Source organism: Trichoderma asperellum, chromosome 3, assembly GCF_020647865.1.
Source record: "Trichoderma asperellum chromosome 3, complete sequence".
Classification (NCBI taxonomy): Eukaryota; Fungi; Ascomycota; class Sordariomycetes; order Hypocreales; family Hypocreaceae; genus Trichoderma; species Trichoderma asperellum.
Window position 1 is genome coordinate 377,426 of NC_089417.1, and position 19,426 is coordinate 396,851.

Consider the following 19,426-nt stretch of genomic DNA (forward strand, 5'->3'; position numbering starts at 1 on the left):
CAAGCTCGTACAAAATACAACGTTACAAACTGCCAAGTAACAGCAGTGCTTTACACAAAGAATATTAAGCATCGTCTGTATTCGGCAGCGGGGTATTACAGGAGAAATGACCTCTATACCGGAAAATATAGTGTTCAATTAATAGTAGGACTTATTCCACGCCCCTTTCCAAGTCTAAACAGCTGGTCACATTATATACCAATGTTCCGACGTTACTTATACGGAGGAATTACCTAAAACACCTATACGGTAATATTCCTTGCATCTCTGCTTCATTTAGCCACCAAATATGGCGCTCAATTACACATATTGTATCTAAATCTCCATTTTCAAGGAGCTTATTTTTTGTTGTGATCTAATCTGTCCGTCTACCATAGCGAAAGCGTCTCGCGTGGTACGTGATTCATCTCCACTAACCTGAAACTCTTACGTTGGACAGCTTGCTCCGTTCTTGATAGCCCTCATACCCAAATAGCTCGCTGGCTAAACGAAAGTCGCACAACTAGGTCGTCAATAGTAGTACATAGGAGGGATAGTCATTTGAGTTTTAGGGACTGAGTTAGGATAGCGGCCAGGTAATTCGTTATGGTTGGTTCATATGGGTAGCGTCTTCGAATCTAAATGCTATATAGGTATATGCCCGTCCTAGACAGAAAAAATATCTAGATTGAAGCATAGTTCATCCTTGGTCCTATCCTTGGTCCTGCTCCAATTGGAAGAAGGGACTTTTTTTCCGCGCCAGTCCTGTAGGAGTCGAGACGGTTGCACCGTAACGTTGCGGTCTTACTGGTGCCATGCCTTGCAAACTTACAGATGTGGTAAGTGAATCTGCAGACGATCCTCCATAAGTCGCAATTGCTGACATTAGTATAAGATTCAACCATCCGGCCTAGGACGATTTTGCTATGGATACTCCCGTGTGGTGAGCATGCAATCTAGCCGTCTATTAGATCGATCTCACGCCACCAGTTCGTCGAAAAATCTTAATTCGAGAGTTGGGGCAGCTCTAGAAGTAATATTAAATGCCAAGTCATAAATAGGGCGAAATACTAAGTCACAAATAGGGCGTCCCTCAATCCGGAAGGTATTAACTAATTACCTCCGCATCAGTTTAGTTCACCCACCTAGTAGTTTGGCATGAGTTTTGCTTATAAATTCGTGTCCCAAACCCAATGGAAAGTCGAAATAAAAATCCGAACTATCTCCGCCAAAATATGATTACTATTCTAGACCCTATCGGCTTCATTCCGTGCCACAAAAAATGGATTATCTAAGAGACTTTACATATATGTAACTATTTTCGCTCTAGTAATTCCTCGGCAACTTCAATTCTCTGTACTCGAGTCTGTTCAAATAAGGCCATCGGCTCTGAGAGGCAAGTGCATTTGTCAGCTACTTGTATCACATTGACCCTTTCAGACAGCGTTACTGAGATCTATAGCAAAATTCAGTGAAATGTCGGCAATTCGGGTTATGAAGTTTTCTAAATAAATACCGTGCAATAACCAGTATGAAGAAATATACAAACGTTGGCTGGTGTCATTTTCAGCATAAAGGACAAAATAAGGGCCACAAAGTTATTTGATTAGCGATAACAAGCTCCAAAAGGCTTTCTTATACTATCAGGAGCCATTTCACACTTGAATCACTGCCAATATGCCTAAATCACCTATTGAGATCGTCCTAGGAACCGGAAATGTAAGTTAACTATCACGACCATAGCATCCAAAATCACGTCATTAAACGATAATCGACATCAGGTTGGAGATGCATCCAGAGACCCAGTGGCCAAGTTTGACTCTCCAGCAGAAGTTAAGGAGTTTCTTGATGCCTTCTACAAGAGCGGTTATCGCCAGATAGATACCGCCAGGGGCTATTCACCACACGCTCCACTGTCCTGTGAGGCCCGTCTCGGTGCAGCCAATGTCGGGGATAGGTTCGTTGTCGGCACCAAGGTTGTCTCCCGCCCCGACGGGGCTCATTCGAAGGACAAGATTGCAGATAGCATTGGTGGCTCTTTAGATTCATTGAAAGTTGCTCACGTAGATATTATGTACTTGCATCAACCGAACCGAACTGTGCCTTTTGAAGAAACTGCAGAGGCCATGGACAAGGCATATCGGGAGGGCAAATTCAAGCGATTTGGATTATCTAACTATACAGCCGCCGAAGTCGAGCAGTTTATCAAGATTAGCGAAGAGAAAGGCTTTGTGAAGCCAACTGTTTACCAAGGACAGTACAACCCTGTCGTTAGAACAGGAGAAAAGGAGCTTCTCCCCTTGTTACAGAAGCATAACATTGCCTTTTACGCCTGGAGGTGAGTTTCAACGCCACTCTGGTTAAAAAGATTCATAACTGACTCATTCTCACAATAGTCCCGGCGCTGCAGGATTTTTCAACGGTAACCACAAGAACCCTCAAGCTGGAGGTCGCTACGATGCCTCTGTAAGTCGAAAACTCCTAGTCCAAGCCCATAAGCAGAAAGGGGATGGGGCAAATATGCTAATCATTTCTCAGCATTACCTTGGCAACTTTTATACTTCAAAGTATGTCAAGCCGAGCATTGACGCTGCTGCCGACCGAGTGCGAGAAGTTGCTGCGAAGCATGGCATCTCTGGACATGCTGCGTCTCTTCGATGGACTGCCTACCACAGCGCTCTTTCTGCTGAGCGTGGCGATGCCATCATCGTTGGGGCCTCGAGCATTAAACAGCTGAATGAGAACTTGGAGATTTTTGAGCAAGGACCACTTCCGCAGGATGTTGTCGATGCGGTCAATGCTGTCTTTACGGAAATTGGGGATGATGCGATTGCGTATCACAACTAGCATGACTGGGTCATCAGAGATATACACAAGCTGAGCGTGGATCTGAAATATGATGTTCAAGTGATGTCCAGTTTTATAAAACAGATAATATATTGATATAAATATCACGCCAAAAATTATGGCTATTTCGTTGACAAAGTCGGTCTTGCTGCATATGTATACATGTATGTAACTCAGCTAATATGAAGATAGCATACAATGTAGTGTTCAGCCAATAAAGCTCAGATGTAGCGTCTCGAACGCAATTCCCACAAAATTCAACTAAAAAAGGCCTTATCTAGTTAATTTTGATTAGCACCATATTAATTTCTACTTCTTCTCCTATTCATAATAAAAATTGAGGCTCCTTCATCAAGGCCATTATCGCATTATTGGTAGCACGTGACCTCGCATCATGGCGCGTTAATGCCTAGAAGCATCGCGTCTCCCACCGTGAATAGCCCGCCTAGCTTGGTGTTCTGTTGTGCACACTTTATTCTCTGTTGCCTTTCCCTTTCGTCTTTCACAGCCCCAAAATCAATGGAGTTTTGACTGTATCAATTCACCGACCAGAAGACATTCGATTGGCATCATGCCCGAGTTTGCTGGTGAGCTCTGAGATGTCACAAATGTGCTTATCGCAGGCTGCCCCGCTAACCATTTGACCAGAGGCAGACACGATCCGCATCCTGATTGCGACGGACAATCATGTGGGATACGAGGAGCGAGATGCGATCCGCAAAGACGACAGCTGGCGGACGTTTGACGAGATCATGACTCTGGCCCGCACAGAGGACGTACGTTGCACCGACATCTTCCTGGACATCTCTGCTCGTGTGTCTGTCTCCGAGCTCACGCTTTGCAGGTCGACATGGTGCTGCTTGCCGGCGACCTATTCCACGACAACAAGCCTTCTCGAAAGTCCCTCTACCAGGTCATGCGCACGCTCCGCAAGAACTGCCTGGGGATGAAGCCATGCCCGCTCGAGTTTCTCTCTGATGCTGCCGATGTCTTTGAGGGAGCCTTCCCCCACGTCAATTACGAAGATCCCGACATAAATATCTCGATCCCTGTCTTTTCTATTCATGGCAATCACGATGATCCATCTGGCGATGGAAACTACTGTTCATTGGATTTACTGCAGGCGGCAGGCCTGCTAAACTACTACGGCAGAGTCGCCGAGGCGGATAATATCCAGGCGAAGCCGATTCTGCTACAAAAGGGCGAGACGAAGCTTGCGCTGTATGGGCTGAGCAATGTGCGTGATGAGCGCATGTTTAGGACATTCCGAGACCACAAAGTCAAATGGTTCCGCCCTGGCACGCAAACTGGCGAGTGGTTCAACCTGCTTGCTGTCCATCAAAACCACCATGCCCACACGGCCACGTCACATTTACCGGAGAATGTGCTTCCGGATTGGCTTGATCTAATTGTCTGGGGGCATGAGCATGAGTGTTTGATCGATCCCGCAAAGAATCCAGAGACTGGCTTCCATGTGATGCAGCCGGGGTCGTCGGTAGCGACTTCATTAGTACCGGGAGAGGCTGTCCAGAAGCATGTCGCGGTGCTGAGCGTCAATAACAAGACATTTAAAGTCGACAAGTTCCCCCTCAAAACGGTTCGACCATTTGTTACAAGGGAAATTGTTCTCTCTCAAGACAAACGTTTCCGAGGATTAGACACAAAAAAGGACAATCGACATGAGGTTACGAAACGGTTAATGGAGGTGATTGAGGAAATGATTGCAGAGGCAAACGCAGACTGGGAGGCTATTCAGACAGATGATGAGGCGTTGGAAGATCGACCTCTACCCCTTATCCGCTTAAAAGTTGAGTATACCGCTCCAGAGGGCGGCCAATTCGACTGTGAGAATCCACAACGGCTTTCAAACCGATTTGTGGGCAGAGTTGCCAACACCAACGATGTGGTTTACTATTACAGAAAGAAGAAGGCCTCCAGTGAGTTTCTATCTATTGATCTTGCGCTTTTCCTTAAAACTTACATTTTTTAGGCAAAAATACGCAGGCGAACACACTAGAGGTTCTTGAATCCCTCGGGGGTGATTCAGCCGAGACGATCAAAGTGGAAAATCTCGTCAATCAGTTTCTTTCGGCGCAATCTCTCAAAGTGCTCCCACAAGGTCCCTTTGGCGAAGCGGTCAATCAGTTCGTTTCCAAGGACGATAAACACGCTATGGAGCTTTTTGTATCAGAACACTTGTCTGGACAGGTCAGACAGATGCTGGGTCTCGAACCTGGCGATGAGGACCTAAACAATGCCATGGAGACTTACAAGCAGAGAGTAGAGCAGCGGATGGCTACCGCCGGTAGCTTGGGGAAAATGGCACAAGGCGAACGAAAGAGGATACTGAAGCCCAAGCCAGACGGATGGGATTCGGACTTTGATGGTAACTGGGAGAACGAACCTGGTGCGTGGGTATACGAAGATGACGCGCCGCCAAGCCTGCAAGCTACCGGTTCATCGCAAAAAGCACAGTCTAGAGATGATGAAATGCTAGATTTGGATGATGAGCCACCGGCAGCAAAGCCGAAGAGAGCTCCTGCACGAGCGACAAAGGCTGCGCCGACTAAGAAGGCTGCTGCGGCTAAAAAACCGCCCGCTCGGCGTGGCCGAAAGCCTTTTGAGGACAGCGAGGAGGAGGAGGAGCCGCCAGAGGAAGACGTAGTGATGGATTCAGATGGAATAGAGGCTCCCTCACCACCTAAACCAGCTGCAAGAACGACTAGGCGCGGACAGAATGCGAAGAGTACAGCCGCTGCTAGCAAACCTGCGGCAACAAAGAAGACGGCAGCGAGAGGTGCCGCGGCGGCCAAGACGCGGCAGACAAAGCTCAATTTTTCACAGGGAGCGACGCAGGATAAGGCGGTTGAGATTAGCGATGACGAAATATCGGACGATGATGCATTTGAACCGGCGCCGGTAGCGAGTCGGACGAGAAGAAAGTGATGGGAAATTTCATTCATGACACCTTAGCTGCCACAATGTAATGATGTATATAAGTGGGCAACAATTGACGCATATGCACTCGCAATTACTCGGTGAGATCTACATATAATAATATCTTTCTATAACAGACAGTCTCCGATCGCAGCTCGGGCGGTAGACATCAAAAAGTCGGGACAAGCCAAATCCATACCTCCAGCCATCAGGAGTTGAAGCAAAAAAAGGAATTCACAGTTTGGAACTGCTGGCGGTCTCTCCCGCCGGGAATTGAACCCGGGTCTCAAGCGTGACAAGCTTGCATACTGACCACTATACTACGGAAGATGTAACCCGCGCTGTTAGCGCCGGTGTAGCGGATCAGATCCAGTTGTTAGGTGGAGTTGTATTTTTGCTTATAGAGTTTATGCAAGCGCTCCAACCATGTAGAACGCTTGTGTGAAGAATGAGAGTATGAAACCCGACGTCTAGATAAAGGACAACTTGGAGATTTCTTGTTTCCGGCATTCCAGCCCCGCCGTCCATCACTCATGATAATGCTTGGTAGCAATTATTCCGAGGTTGACTACTGTCGAGACAACTGCTTCTATTGCTACCCAGTATACGTGAGCGTTTAACCCGATGTACTGAATAGCTTGAGAAATCAAATTGGATGCTCAAATAAGATACTGGATATAAGCTGTAATGTTAGTTATGTATAAATAATTGTTTTATAATACTCCTTCTTGCAGGCATACTTCCATCTCTTCCATCACCACATGAGGGAATTTCTGAAAAGGCATCCATAAATTACTCCATCGCCATATGTAAAAGAAACTAGCCAAATATTCTCGCAATTTATTTGATGGATCAGAGATATCGGCAACGGCGTGCGGCATGTGCGGCATAGCTGAGACGAGATGATTGCGGCCCTTTGATCTTTTTGATGGTTTCCACAGCTAGCGCAATGTCATAACAGCGGTACCTATCTACCTATGAAACGCTAAACAAACAGTGGCGAATAGACTGTTTCTACTGTGGAAGAGCAAAGTACATGTAGTCAACTACCTTATATTAAACCATCAGGAAATAGATTCCAACCAAACGCCTAATTAGTCTGTTGTTATCACTCATCGCCAAGCTCGAGTTCCTCATGATTTTTCTGCTCCCCGCTTGGCCGGGCAACTTTTCCCAAACAAGGCACTGCTAGCAGTACCGCATGCAAGAGCCGCGCCCTCTTCTCCAACGACTTACAACAAATGTGGAAACAAGTGAGCAGAGGAGGGGGAGAGCTCTATTCAGCTTGAGTTAGTGTTGATGACGCAAAACCTTAAAAGTGGTTGCTGCAAACGATGACAAGCTCCTCTTGAGTCTCCTCACTTTTTCTTTTCCGCTTTTTCTTTGTAGCAAAGGCAGGTCTCCTGCTTTTCTATCTGCTAGTAGTTTGTACGAAAAAGTCTACATTGAAGCTATCCAATCTCCTTGTTGAAGATCCAAGTGACAACCCGTCCCATCCATCACTTACTCCGTAGTCATTATCCATCATGACTATCCGTGTTGGAACCGCCTCACCCCACACTCAGGCCACCACCAAGCTCACCCTCGCGCATCTTGAAGGCATTGCCCGCCGCGCTGCAGACCGGGGCGTCGACATCCTCCTCCTGCCAGAAGCCTTCATCGGCGGCTATCCGCGCAACACGACCTTTGGCGCTGTTGTTGGAAGCCGCTCTGCTGAGGGCCGAGAATCGTTCGCTCAGTACTTTGATAAGGCAGTCGATCTTGGCGATACCGTCGGCGAAGCCAGTGCAGGAGCCGGGTTGAGATGGGTGCGTCGGCAACTGCCGGGATATGAAGAGGGTGGCAAGGGACGAGGCGACGGGACACGAGAAGAGCTGGAGAGAATTGCTCGCGAGACGGGAGTCTTCATCGTGGTGGGATGCATCGAGAAAGCGGGTGGGAGCTTATGGTGTTCAGTGCCATACATCTGCCCGCGAGAGGGCATGGTAGGAAAGAGAAGAAAGGTGAAGCCGGTTTGTCTCCCCCTCCGCCTCTCTTATATGGAACGCTTGTAAGACGTAAATGCATCTAATAACCATCAAACAACCAGACCGGCACCGAGCGCATCATGTGGGCAGAAGGCCACCCATCAACCCTCCGCGCCGTGTCCACCGTCATCCGCGGCCAGCGCGTCAACCTCGCCGCCGCAATCTGCTGGGAGAACTACATGCCCCTGCTGCGCCAGTCTCTCTACAACCAAAACATCAACCTCTACCTGGCCCCAACGGCCGACGGCCGCGAGGGCTGGCTCAGCGCAATGCGCACCATTGGCATCGAGGGCCGGTGCTTCGTCGTCAGCAGCAACATGTGCGTCCCCGGCGAGGCCGGCGGCAACACGAGCCTCCCGAGCGAGGCCGGCTTGGCCTCCATGGCCGCGCTGGGCGACCGGGATGTGGTGCCGATTGACGGCGGAGTAAGACGCGGCTTCGGGACGGCAGCCGGCGCGGAAGGCGCGAGGAGCAGCTCGCCGCCGAGTCCATCCAAGGGGAGGCACGCACGGCGGAAGAGCGTCTTTGACGAGGACGGCAACGAGATTGTGCTGTCGTGCCCTGCAGAGAATGGCGACACCGCCCAAGAAGAGCAGCAGCAGCAGCAGCAACAGCAGCAACAGCATCTTCCCAGAGTACAAGAAAACACCGAGCAAACTCAACAGCACAAACTGGCGGCTTACCTCTCCCGCGGCGGCTCTGCCGTCATCTCGCCCTTTGGCGACGTCGTTGCCGGCCCTCAGTGGGAAGACTCGGATAACCTCCTCTATGCCGACATTGACCTCCGCGACTGTATCCGCGGCAGACTCGACATGGACACCTCGGCCAGTTACGCGCGCAACGATGCGTTCAAGTTGACGGTGGAGGGGTTGGACTTTGATCCGCTACCTTACTGAAAAAAACAAAAAAAAAAGGTGGAAAGAAAGATGGAAATGTCATCACTAGCAATATCTGTACAACTAGTTTGAACAAGCACAAATGGAAAGAGTTCAATCACCAGAGCAGGATTAAAGTAGTAATAGTTGTGTAGATTGACATGAGATTGAATCTTGTCCTCTCTCTCTCTCTCTCTCTCTTTCTCACCTAGTACACTCACAAAAATAATTCGTCCTATCTAGACACGCAAAAATAACCCAAATATTGCTTCCCTTCCATCGGTGATGGAGCTGCAGATACAGACATACAAGAATCGAATAAAACAACGAGAAAAACATTGGTGCTCCTGCCATTATATAACGCCAACTGATGCAAATGCCTTTGTCTCTTCACGCTCCTTTTCACAAGTTGCGATCATTGTTCGGTGGCTGTGGTCTCTGGCACGGCCGCCATCCCTTTTCCACCGCCTCCACAGCGGTCGCCTCCTCCTCCACTTCTTTTCGCTGTCTCTCCAGCGCCGCCTGCGCCAGAATCTCTCGTCGGCTGAGTCCCGCGCTGCTCACCTTGCTGCCGCCCAGCACAAACTCGCCGCCTGTCCAACCGCCGTCGTCTTCATGTACGTCTTCCTCTTCATCCTGGCCTGAGATGTGGTAGCGCGATGATTCGCCGATTGTCCGGCCGCTGGACTTCCAGTCGGCTGCGTCGACCTCACGCTCAATCTGGTGGCAGAGGTCCCAGAATTGTCTGTCATGGGGCCCATGAACGTTGTGGGTGAGCTCGTGGCATAAGGTCTTGCGAATTGTCTTGTAGTCACGATATCCGTCGTGCGCATCAGTCCTCAGACGCAACTCAATCACCTCGCCCTGGTTGCGGTTCAGTCCCAAGATGCGTGTCGTGCCCTCATGCGTTGACTCGGTGTGTGCCAGCGGCTCCATCTCCGTCAACAGCGCCACAGTGAATTTGTGCTTCTTCATTGCCGCCTTGATGCCCGGATCCTCCTTGAGTCGCATCAGCAGCTTCAGGCTGCGCTCCGGATGAGGCAACCCGCTCAGCGGCCGCACTTGCATAAAGGTGTATTTGAGGTCCTCTGGTGATGCGGCTGTGCGACGGCGGGTGGTCTTTGCCTTGGCCTTTGATCGCTGGGCATCGCGGGCGGCCCTGAGCTTGTGCAGCTTGTGACACATGGTCTGCACGGCCTGGACATCGTTTGCGGTCGATCCCATGACAGAGATTGTCTTGCCGGCGAGGTTCTTTACCGAGTACTCGGGGTCTTTGAAGGGGTATTTGATGAACGGCCCCTTGGGCACCATGACTTTGATGTTCTGGATGGGGATCTCGAGGACGGCTTCGATCTCGCAGAACAGATCCATGACGGTGTTGTCGGCCTCCAGCTCAAAGGGCAGCTTCTGGCCACGATGCGATACGGTGATGCTCACGGCCTCGACTTGGTCGGCGGCACTGTCGTCGTCGTCGTCTAGGTCCGACTCGCCTGCGGATGCAGTTGACGGCGCTGCAGCGTCCATCTCGATGGCTTCTTCATGGTGAATAGCGCTGCTGCTGTCGATGTTTGTTGTTGATGCTGATGATGACGATGGCAGAGGTTGCTGCTGTCTTGTTACTGCATCGCTGATGGTGGCGTCTTCGTCATTTCGCAGGGGAGGGTTGGGACGAGTCGCGACATCAGTCATGTTGGGGTTCAGTGTGTAGGTGGTGTGTATTGTATGAGCTTGGTCCCTTTGCTTAAACAATGTTGGGTTAAATTGAAGTCAGAGTAAGTGACGTCAGGTCGGGTCGCCAAATATGTATGGCACAACAAGTAAAATATATATCTATACAGCTACTGAGTAAGATACAGATATAGATGTATGTGTGATATGTAATAGATGGAATGCCTGAGGGAGGGGGGTGTTGATGAGTACGGCGGCTTTTTGGTGATGACAAATGTAAAACAGCTGATGGCCCAGGCTATTGGATGCAAACGCCTCGCATTTATATACTTCACCCTGAAGGGGGTGGCATACGTACACCCGCTACCAGCACTCCGTATTTACGCGTAAAAAGCACCGGAGAAAAAGAGAGAAAAAGTTTGAATCATGAATTATTAAAAAGCGATTTTCTCACAAAATAAGAAGAAGAATCGGATTACTTAATTAGGTATCTATTGTTAGCTGGGCCTATGGGGCAAAGATACTTGGATATTCTGGCATATCCGCTCAGGCGGCTCTTTCCAGGCTGAGAAATGCCATGCCATGCCATGCAGCAGGTGCATCCTGGGGAGCTCCTGCCGCCCTGCTTGCTGCTCCTTCGCGCCTTCCCTGTCGGAGCTTCGGGCACCTTCGGCAGCTGCTTGGTAATACGTCACGGCGGCCTCTGCCTTACCCCCCTTTGATTGCCCCTTTGGGAAAAGGCCCATCGCCGGAACTGCCAAGCCCAAAGCTGGGCGGAGAGCTGCGCCACAGAGCTGCACTGCCTGTCCCGCCACAAACAAGCTTCCCCGAGATTCTGCCACCGCAGCAGGTGGCTGGTGGAGTGGCTTGTGAATCGGATTACATACCGCGGCGGGCCCTTGTCGGACCCCTGCATATCCCCGAGATTTGGGCACACATATTGTCAGCTGCACTGTGGAAAATTCCAGCAAAGCATGAGACTTTTTTCTTGGCAGCAATGAAATCTCGAGATTTCAAACCAGGCCTCGGCGGTTTTTCTTGTCCCGCGGCTAAAACGATTATTTGCAATACTCTCACACCCACACACTTCGAATCAATATGGTAGAGGGCTACAAGTACCTATGCGCTGTCTGTTATACTAGGTATTGCACCAGCTGGAGCTTCTTCCCCGAGAGCACCGATAGTAATATGAATCGTTTCCTTTTAATTTGCCACCCCTTTTTGGCCGCCCCGGTTCCCGCATGCCTGCCGTCCCGGATCACCGGGCCCCGGTCGATGATCCGCCGCTGCCACGATTTCGCTAATGCAGGCTTCCCGAATCAATATCCCAATGAGGGAGCTATGACATGGGCGTAGCATGATTCCTTTGACTCTTGAAGAGCTACGCTGTGGCGGCCCTCGTACTCGTATCTCCCAGGAACCATCATGTGATGTTTTGCTGCACACCCACCAAATCTCAGTTCGCCATGCATTATTACTCGGGGAAGCGAAGCTATCGCGGTGATGGCCAGAAATGACGTCGTTGCCTCCTCGATGTTTGCGTGTTGGGCGACTGTCTGCGTAATTGAGATTCGATACTCAGTCTAAGTCCGTATTGATCTAAAGATGCGAAATCGTCATCCAAATACGCTCCTCTACTTTGCTCGCCGCGGAAAGCCCTTCTTTGACTGCTACATTGACTTACACCTGCATTAGTACCTACTCTGCAAACCTTTGTGGTAATCTTCCCAGCGTGACGCTTTGCAATCATGTGGTCGAAAGCATCTTTCGCCTCGTCAAATGTGAACACCTGATCCAATGATTCCCAAAGCCCAATCTTTTTCCCTACCAGGTCCACTAGAATGTCACTGCTCTTTTGTTAGTCGTCTCACAACTATTCCAACAGGAGAGGGCTTAGCTACTTAGACTAAGACTCTTCGGATGGGCTTAAGCCAGAGGCTGAGCATAAGCTCGCCCGGATTCCACTCTGCTGTAACGCCATCAAGGAATCCAACCGCCACGATTTCTCCTCCGCGGAGAATATACATAGTCAATGTTCGAGGGTGTGGATTTCGGCCCGACGTTGTGGACAACCAGGTCGACTCCCCTGCCGTTGGTTACGCGCTTGACTTCCACATTGATATCTGGAATGGGTTGTATAATTGACACTCGTGACCTAGTGATTCAGCTTCTCAATCTACGCAATTTTGGTAGCCGAGGATGATCCAATGATGGTTTTGATGCTGGCGTCGATGAGAAGGAGGGGCGCAAACATGCTGACACCACCAGTGCCTAGATACACACATTTTAGTTTTAGTATATATCAATGTACAATAATAAACACGATACGAGAATTACTTTCCAATAGAACGTAGCTATGTTTTGGAGATGGTTTCTTCAAGTCGCCAAGAGCAGGCCAGGCAGTAACACCAATTGTAGCTCCCTTTAGAAAGTCAGCAATCACAACACCAACTCACATATACCTTCATTTAATGAATGTCACTTATTCTAAAATTCATGCTGGCGTTCAACATCTATTATCCCTTCAACAATGTTCAATGTCGTCACGAAAGGACTACATTGTAATACCTCCAAACAAGGTAAGCATCGCCCAACAAGACAAAACACAGGCATGTGCTATGTTGTTTGACAAAGCAGAAACCTGCAGACCCAGCGAACTAGGCATCCACAGGATTGGGGTTTTAAACACACACCAGGTTGTGGAGGTAAACATTGATCGCACTACAGGGAGAGAGTTCTACCACTTAGAAATTACTAAATTTGGAATTCAGCGATGACTTCGGCGAAAAAGAAGGGTTTTTAGTCCTACAAGCTTATCGCATCTTATAGATGATAAAGCTGTCAAACTATCCACTGAGTTTTCATTTGGAATCTTATGTCAAAAGGATATATTCTCGACACTCTAGTTGGAATTCGAATCCTAGGCCCTAGGGTAGCCTCAGATGTGACCCTATAGACAAAAGGTAAAGAAAGGTAAGACCACCAAAACAACGCTCTGCATCATGCTTCTCAACTTCAATTTATAAAATTCAAACCCCAAGACTCAAACCAATCGTAATTCATTCAATATTTCATCTCATCATCAATACTCAACCTTCAGCATCATTTAGGACCTCCAACCTCAAACACACCCTCCTTCCAATTCCCCGTCTTCACAACCCCTTCCGGCACAAACGCATATCCCACGTTATGAAACCTCCCAGGCGCATGCTCCTCAATCAACATCAAAGCATGATCGCACGGGTTTCTCATCAACCCAAACGCCCCATTTCTATACTGCTCCCAGCGACCTACAAAGACGGCCTTGTGCGACCCGCCGTCACTGCTCTGTGGCATCACCTCCCAATTGCCCCCAGTTTCAGAGCCAAATTCGTCCGCAGAAGCAGTAGACTCTTGTTCCTGGTTCTGGCTCAGTCTCACAGATGCCGACAAGGCACTAAATCGGAAATACCCATCATCGCTCATTATTCCCTTGGGTGTGTCTGTAACCCTCCAACCCGTGTCCATGACATCTGTAATATCCTTCATGCCCTCTCTTGATTCCAGAACAGGTTTCCGGGAGGCATCTGTCTGAGGAAAAGCCGGCAAGGTTGACAATCGTGGGTTCGGCACCACTTTTGTTGCAATAGCAAGCCATTCGGCATGTTCTCCCCTCGCCAAGATGGCCTGCATCAAAGCAATCGTGGCCTCCAGCCGATCATCATGGCCAAATTTGGTAGTATCCAGCGTCACTCCCATGATACCCATGATGCTGTACACCGAATCTACCGGGTATTTGGCCATACGCATAAATGAAGACCTCCAAATGGCGGTATACATGCCCGTCTTGCCCTTCATGTCAATAGCATCGACAAGCTCCCTCATCTGAGGATAGCATCCTGACCTGTCACCAAACATCCTGATTTGAAAGTCGGGAGATGGCTTCTGAATCGATTTCCCAGACCAGTCAAGCATCTGAAATCCAGTTCCTTTCATAGCCGTCGTCAAGGTGGGGCCGAGAGGGGCAACTGCTGCGACTCCTTTTTCGATCTCCTCAATCCTCAGCGAGAAATTCGACTGCATCATACAATTCCCAAGGCTCCACGAGAATATGCAGTGCACCTCAGGCGGCGCAATCGCCTCCTGAAGCGTCCAGGCTCTCGTCATCCAGTTTGTCTCCTCATTGGGAGCCACAAGGCGCTGAAGGCCGCCCGGCGCAACGATGCACGTTTTGCAATTTCGATACAAGTCATACATGCGCTGAATCTGCCACGCCTTGTCGTCTTCATGGGCTTGGAGAATGCACAGCGCATCCAACCAGATTAGTCTACATCCGTGATTCTCTGCCGCCAGCGAGATGAGCCTCAGCACTTCCACGGATATCGGATCAGCCCCATCGGCGCCTTCAACGTGAATATTCGGCAGCGGAGATTTCGCACCGGGGTGAGCCGGAAGGCCCCTCCAGACGTATGATATCACGGCATACGGCTCTGCGGGCAGCTGATCGAATTCCAGTACATGGATGGTTGACTTGTGGGCGAGCGCGTCACCCTCCAAGAAACGAAATCGGTATTTCGTAGCTCCAGTTAGGGCTAATGGCCGATCATCAATATCACCGAAATTGATGCGCAAAATTGTCCGGCCTGTTGGATCTGCCATGATTCACAGACTGTGCAATTACAACAGAAATTGGAGAAAGAGATGAAAAATGTCCATCGAATCGTTGGGGGGGGGGGGGGGTGGTGACGATATATTAAGGCACATCATGTAGCTGATCAACGTATTGTCAGCATATAGGTGGTCTACTGCGAGCCTAATTACCTGTTAGTATATGCAGCCCAATGTTACTATCGCGGGATAATTGGCGGGGCCGCAACTCCAGACCAATCATTGAGGCCATCTTGCCGTGCTCACAGCGAATATTGGCTGGGTTTGGTGGGTCTGAGCCATCAATAAAAGCCAAGGATAAGACATGAATGGCTAGAGCTCGTCATGATGCTCAGCTTTTGAATCCATAGCTTCTTTCGACCTGCATGGCCACCCATATGATAGCGTCAAGCATGGCTCAGTCTCGCTTCCAGTCAAGCCAAATAGATTTTACGTCTTCATAAGGCATATCTATCTTCCCATTGTCCTCTGTCTCGCGAATAACCCTTCAATGCTGTGTCATGCATGTATAATATGTGATCCGTCTCTTACATATAACCCTCGCGTGCTATTCGTCATGATCGTCTACTCGCTCATGTCATACCATGCAAGTTTCATATTTCTCACGCCATCGTACAAAGAAAACGCCAACTCCCTGCCGCCGTTTCCCTACTGAGTATTTAAAATATCATATCAACAATGTCTTTTTCAATGCTCGCACTTCCTCCATTAATGCTTTATATATATCCCTCTTTCGTCCTATGCGCCCCCTTATCGACTCACGCCCATCTTCTCTAGCCTCTCGCATGATGGCATCTTATACGCATCAGCAACGGCCATCTTCTCCGGATCCTGGTAGAACCATCCCATAGCGTTCTCTCTGAGTTGCCTCTTGTACAAAGCCTCGCTCTCGCACTTATTCCGTAGGTCTCGCACACGATTGATTTCGACTGTACGATCGAGCTGATTCAACTTTGACCCGCTATACGAGGCTACATCAGAGTGTGCGACAAAGTATTTGATTTTGAGATTTGGTGTTGTCCGGCCCACAGTGTAAGGGTCCTGTGGTTTGTCATAGACCATGGGTGGGATGGCGGGTGTAGATGAGGAGCCGCCGGAGAAGATGGATGAGATGAGTGGTAGGATGAAGAACAAGAGAATGGGTAGTAGGCCAAGCAGAGTCTGAAGACCAAATGGTTCTCGTTCAGGTTGTCGGCCCTGAGCTTCTCGCGGTCTTGCTCGGGGCACACCGCCGCCGAACTGGTGTACTCGAATGCCTGGGCCGCCGCCAAAGTTGAAGACGAACTGAGGGCCTGTATCAAACGCTTAATCGTCAGCACATGTTGCCAAGCCAGTATTGAAACCGTTGCAGTAGTAGTAGTTGGTTCTTAGAGAAACTCACCTCCAAAGCCGCCACCAAACGGGCCGCCACCACCGCCAAATGGACCGCCTCCTCCGCCAAAGAAGCGCGCAAACATTTCCTCTGGGCTCATTTCATCGTCCCAGCCACCGCCTCCTGCCGCTGCAGCCTGCCGCGATCCAAAGCCCGAGAACGGGTTCTGTGCGCGAGCGCTCTCAAACCGACTGTCCGGATCAGTGCCGTACTTATCGTACTTCTCCCTCTTCTCCTTGTCGCCCAAGATGCCAAACGCGCGGCTGACCATCTTGAAGGCCTCATCGGCGTGCTCGTGGCCATTCTTGTCGGGGTGCGTCAACAGCGACTGTTTCCTGTAGGCCTTCTTGATGTCCGAGTCGCTGCACGTGGATCGGACGCTCTCAAGGCCCAGGATGTCGTAAAAGGCGGTGGCCTTGCATTTCCGGATCCGAAGAACGGCAGCCTTTTGGTCAACGGTGTAGGTGCGGCCTTGATTGCCCTGATTATGTTCGCGGTGGCGAGCGGTGCCGCCCGCGTCGGTACCGGAGGCTGTGGCTTCTGGCATTTAAAGAGCTTATCTGCGATGCAGTGATGGAGGGAAGTGTCGGTTCGAAGAGTCAAGGAGAATAAAAGGGCGGAAGCGGTGTCGATATCGATAAAATCAGCGAGTTCGGAAGTGTTGAGATGAATCTTCCAACAGCCAAAAAGCAAGACTTTTTTTTCTTCCGATGACAGGCTGGAAGGTGGCTTCTTCCAGAAATGGGCGCCGGCAGCAAGAAAAAAAAAGAGAAGCCGAAAGTGAGCAACTCGCCAAGAAAATCACCACAAATGCAGCAATGCCGTCAAGATATGCAACTCAATGCACCGCAATAAGGGAGGCCCCGCTGCTTGATTCGTCGTCGGTGTCGCTGCTGGTTCGTCGACGCAGCACGCAACTTGTGGTATGCAATTCGCTGGCGCCAACCAGCATTGGACTTTGGTCGACTGAGGGTCTGGCCAGAAAGCCGCCGGCCAACACGTGATGCTGGAGGGAGTCGAGCTACCCTAGACCTGAAGAATGAAATCAGGGGGAAAAGATGATGCTGTAGCGATAAGAATATGAATGAGTAAAGAATATATGCTTTTTTTTTTTATATAGCTATCTGGTAGTATTGGGATAATTCATAATCTCCTGGCAAGTGCATGAGTCTTCCAACTTGACTATGTTGTTGGATTGAGCCAAAGAGGCAGAGATACTATACCATAGTCCCTAGATTCTACTAATTATATTAGAGAAACCCTCCCTATGCTTTGTATCTTAATAGAAACACCATACAATAGTTTCTTATTAAAAAAAAAAACCACTCTTTTTGACGCAGTTCTAGCTGAATCCTGCCAATATTCAACATCGCCATACCGACTTACACAGTCTCAAGGCGTGGGTCCAGCACATGTCACCATCTCCAATCACGTGACTCAACTTCTCTCTAAGATTTCCATACCATCACCAGTATCAACCGCCAAGCCAGCTTCCAAGACCGCAGTATAATCCACAATGCAGCCCACAAGAGTGCTATTAAAGCGCTCCGTTTGGAAGGGTAATTGCTCAATTCACATAGTCCGCTCCCAAAAATCCTACCAATTGCTGACTTGACCACTCTTCACAGGCCCAAACCTTGTGCCGTAAGGCAAACCCACCCCTCCAAGGAAAAAAAATGTGATGAACTGTTGAACTCACTTTCTTCTCTCGCTTGCTTGCTACAGTCTTTCCATTGTCTGGCCCAAGGGACCAAACGACAAAGTCCCTCCCGTCCGAACACAAGCCCGCTCGGCGACCATCCTGCCCAACTTCGTGGGCCTGAAGTTTGAGATTCACAATGGCAAGGACTATCTACAGGTCACAATAACGGAAGACATGGTGGGGCACAAGCTGGGTGAATTTGCGCCGTGAGTATCGTATATGTCAGTAATTTCTGTGAGAACGGCGCTGACTGGAGGATAGGACGCGGAAACCGAATATTTGGGATAGGAAATAGATGAGAAAGACGACATAGACGAGGAGGAAGAAGAAGAGATTGTATATTGTACAAATACTTGTATCAACGCCGTAATGCCACGACTTTTTGCACAAATCAAAATGTTTGCACCATCAAAAGCCAGTACCAAAAAGCAGCTTGTATTTGTATTGATGTTGGATCAAGCTAAATTAAGATCCCGAGGGCCTGCCCATGACAATCCGTGTCCAACGCCAATATCCCCAACGCCATACGTAAATTTCCCGTGTACCCCTCCCAGCATATCCTCTGGCATAGCTGAAATGCCATTCATTCTCCCCCCTTCCCCCATATCTTCTTCATCGGTAAAATTCGCTTCTCTTGACGTTGACTCCATACTCGCCAACCGCCATGCCCAGATCCTCCATCGTCAGCACCGTCCTGTTTTGGCTTCCTCCTTGACCACCGCCACCGAAACCAGGTCGCTGAATTCCCAACGGCCCTCCCTTGCCCTGCTCTTTGCTGCTCGGCTGGCCTGACTGCTGTCCCGGGATGGGGAAACCAGCGGCCGCGCCCAGAGTGCCCATCGGGTTGTTTGTGTTGCTTGACGCGCGGATGCGGCTGTACTGGTACGCGTCGGCCGCGACGTCGGCGATGAACTTTTGCGTGGCGAGCGCGAGCAGACGAGCGAGGCGAGGGTCGGTTTGCGGCGGAGGGGGGAGGCCGGCTTTGGTCATGTAGTAGTGCGTCACTGCGTCGGGGATCTGCGGTGGGTAAGCATCTCGACTCTTCATCAAGGAAATGACTGCATTCCAAAGATTGATCCAAGAGGCAAACGTACTATAGGGGCATAATCGTCAATCTTGTTGAGAAATTCGCGAAGAGAAACGTCCTTTCGCGTGGGAAGCTTGCTCAGATCTGGCGCCGGGGCGATGGGCTCAGGGACAGAGTCGCTCAGCCCGTTTTCGGGGGCAACCTGCTTTTCGACATTTTCCGGTGCGTCGCCGTCCATGATGAAATCAATTAACGGGTTGAAATGATGCAGAAAACGAGTGAAGAGTGTTGCAGATGGAATGGAAAAGTTCACGCTTCAGAGGATGGCGAGTTGAATGATGGATG

At 49.7% G+C, this 19,426-nt stretch overlaps 8 protein-coding genes and 1 non-coding gene across 9 annotated transcripts; 4 read left to right on the forward strand and 5 right to left on the reverse strand.

The window, feature by feature from the left end:
• The first annotated feature begins 1,368 nt into the window (after positions 1-1,368).
• Positions 1,369-2,937, forward strand: TrAFT101_004721 (uncharacterized protein). The gene is made up of 5 exons (XM_024900403.2): positions 1,369-1,375; positions 1,452-1,698; positions 1,761-2,317; positions 2,376-2,445; positions 2,518-2,937. Exons 2-5 carry the CDS (start codon positions 1,657-1,659, stop codon positions 2,824-2,826), a joined length of 978 nt encoding a protein of 325 aa, XP_024759907.2. The 5' UTR covers positions 1,369-1,375; positions 1,452-1,656; the 3' UTR covers positions 2,827-2,937.
• Positions 2,938-3,281: 344 nt separating this feature from the next.
• On the forward strand, positions 3,282-5,868 carry MUS23 (Double-strand break repair protein mus-23). Its single transcript, XM_024909933.2, has 4 exons — positions 3,282-3,413; positions 3,475-3,602; positions 3,671-4,763; positions 4,817-5,868. Exons 1-4 carry the CDS (start codon positions 3,398-3,400, stop codon positions 5,770-5,772), a joined length of 2,193 nt encoding a protein of 730 aa, XP_024759906.1. The 5' UTR covers positions 3,282-3,397; the 3' UTR covers positions 5,773-5,868.
• A 153-nt stretch (positions 5,869-6,021) lies between these two features.
• Positions 6,022-6,093, reverse strand: TrAFT101_004723. The gene has a single exon. It is a non-coding gene; the product is annotated as a tRNA-Asp (tRNA).
• Positions 6,094-6,835: 742 nt separating this feature from the next.
• On the forward strand, positions 6,836-8,852 carry TrAFT101_004724 (uncharacterized protein). Its single transcript, XM_024908322.2, has 2 exons — positions 6,836-7,775; positions 7,853-8,852. Exons 1-2 carry the CDS (start codon positions 7,290-7,292, stop codon positions 8,684-8,686), a joined length of 1,320 nt encoding a protein of 439 aa, XP_024759905.2. The 5' UTR covers positions 6,836-7,289; the 3' UTR covers positions 8,687-8,852.
• On the reverse strand, positions 8,845-10,742 carry TrAFT101_004725 (uncharacterized protein). Its single transcript, XM_024908321.2, has one exon. The coding sequence runs from the start codon at positions 10,352-10,354 to the stop codon at positions 9,068-9,070; it is 1,287 nt and encodes a 428-aa protein (XP_024759904.1). The 5' UTR covers positions 10,355-10,742; the 3' UTR covers positions 8,845-9,067.
• Positions 10,743-13,226: 2,484 nt separating this feature from the next.
• On the reverse strand, positions 13,227-15,030 carry TrAFT101_004726 (uncharacterized protein). The gene has a single exon (XM_024908320.2). The coding sequence runs from the start codon at positions 14,969-14,971 to the stop codon at positions 13,436-13,438; it is 1,536 nt and encodes a 511-aa protein (XP_024759903.2). The 5' UTR covers positions 14,972-15,030; the 3' UTR covers positions 13,227-13,435.
• Positions 15,031-15,038: 8 nt separating this feature from the next.
• Positions 15,039-17,382, reverse strand: TrAFT101_004727 (uncharacterized protein). Its single transcript, XM_066127267.1, has 2 exons — positions 16,362-17,382; positions 15,039-16,272 (listed from the first exon to the last, which is right to left on the reverse strand). The coding sequence occupies exons 1-2, from the start codon at positions 16,897-16,899 to the stop codon at positions 15,731-15,733; spliced, it is 1,080 nt and encodes a 359-aa protein (XP_065983377.1). The 5' UTR covers positions 16,900-17,382; the 3' UTR covers positions 15,039-15,730.
• A 472-nt stretch (positions 17,383-17,854) lies between these two features.
• RSM19 (mitochondrial 37S ribosomal protein uS19m) lies at positions 17,855-18,465 on the forward strand. Its single transcript, XM_024900357.2, has 4 exons — positions 17,855-17,911; positions 17,981-17,996; positions 18,078-18,260; positions 18,316-18,465. Exons 1-4 carry the CDS (start codon positions 17,869-17,871, stop codon positions 18,347-18,349), a joined length of 276 nt encoding a protein of 91 aa, XP_024759901.1. The 5' UTR covers positions 17,855-17,868; the 3' UTR covers positions 18,350-18,465.
• TrAFT101_004729 (uncharacterized protein) lies at positions 18,372-19,404 on the reverse strand. The gene is made up of 2 exons (XM_024900381.2): positions 19,149-19,404; positions 18,372-19,071 (listed from the first exon to the last, which is right to left on the reverse strand). Exons 1-2 carry the CDS (start codon positions 19,317-19,319, stop codon positions 18,667-18,669), a joined length of 576 nt encoding a protein of 191 aa, XP_024759900.1. The 5' UTR covers positions 19,320-19,404; the 3' UTR covers positions 18,372-18,666.
• Between the last annotated feature and the right edge of the window lie 22 nt (positions 19,405-19,426).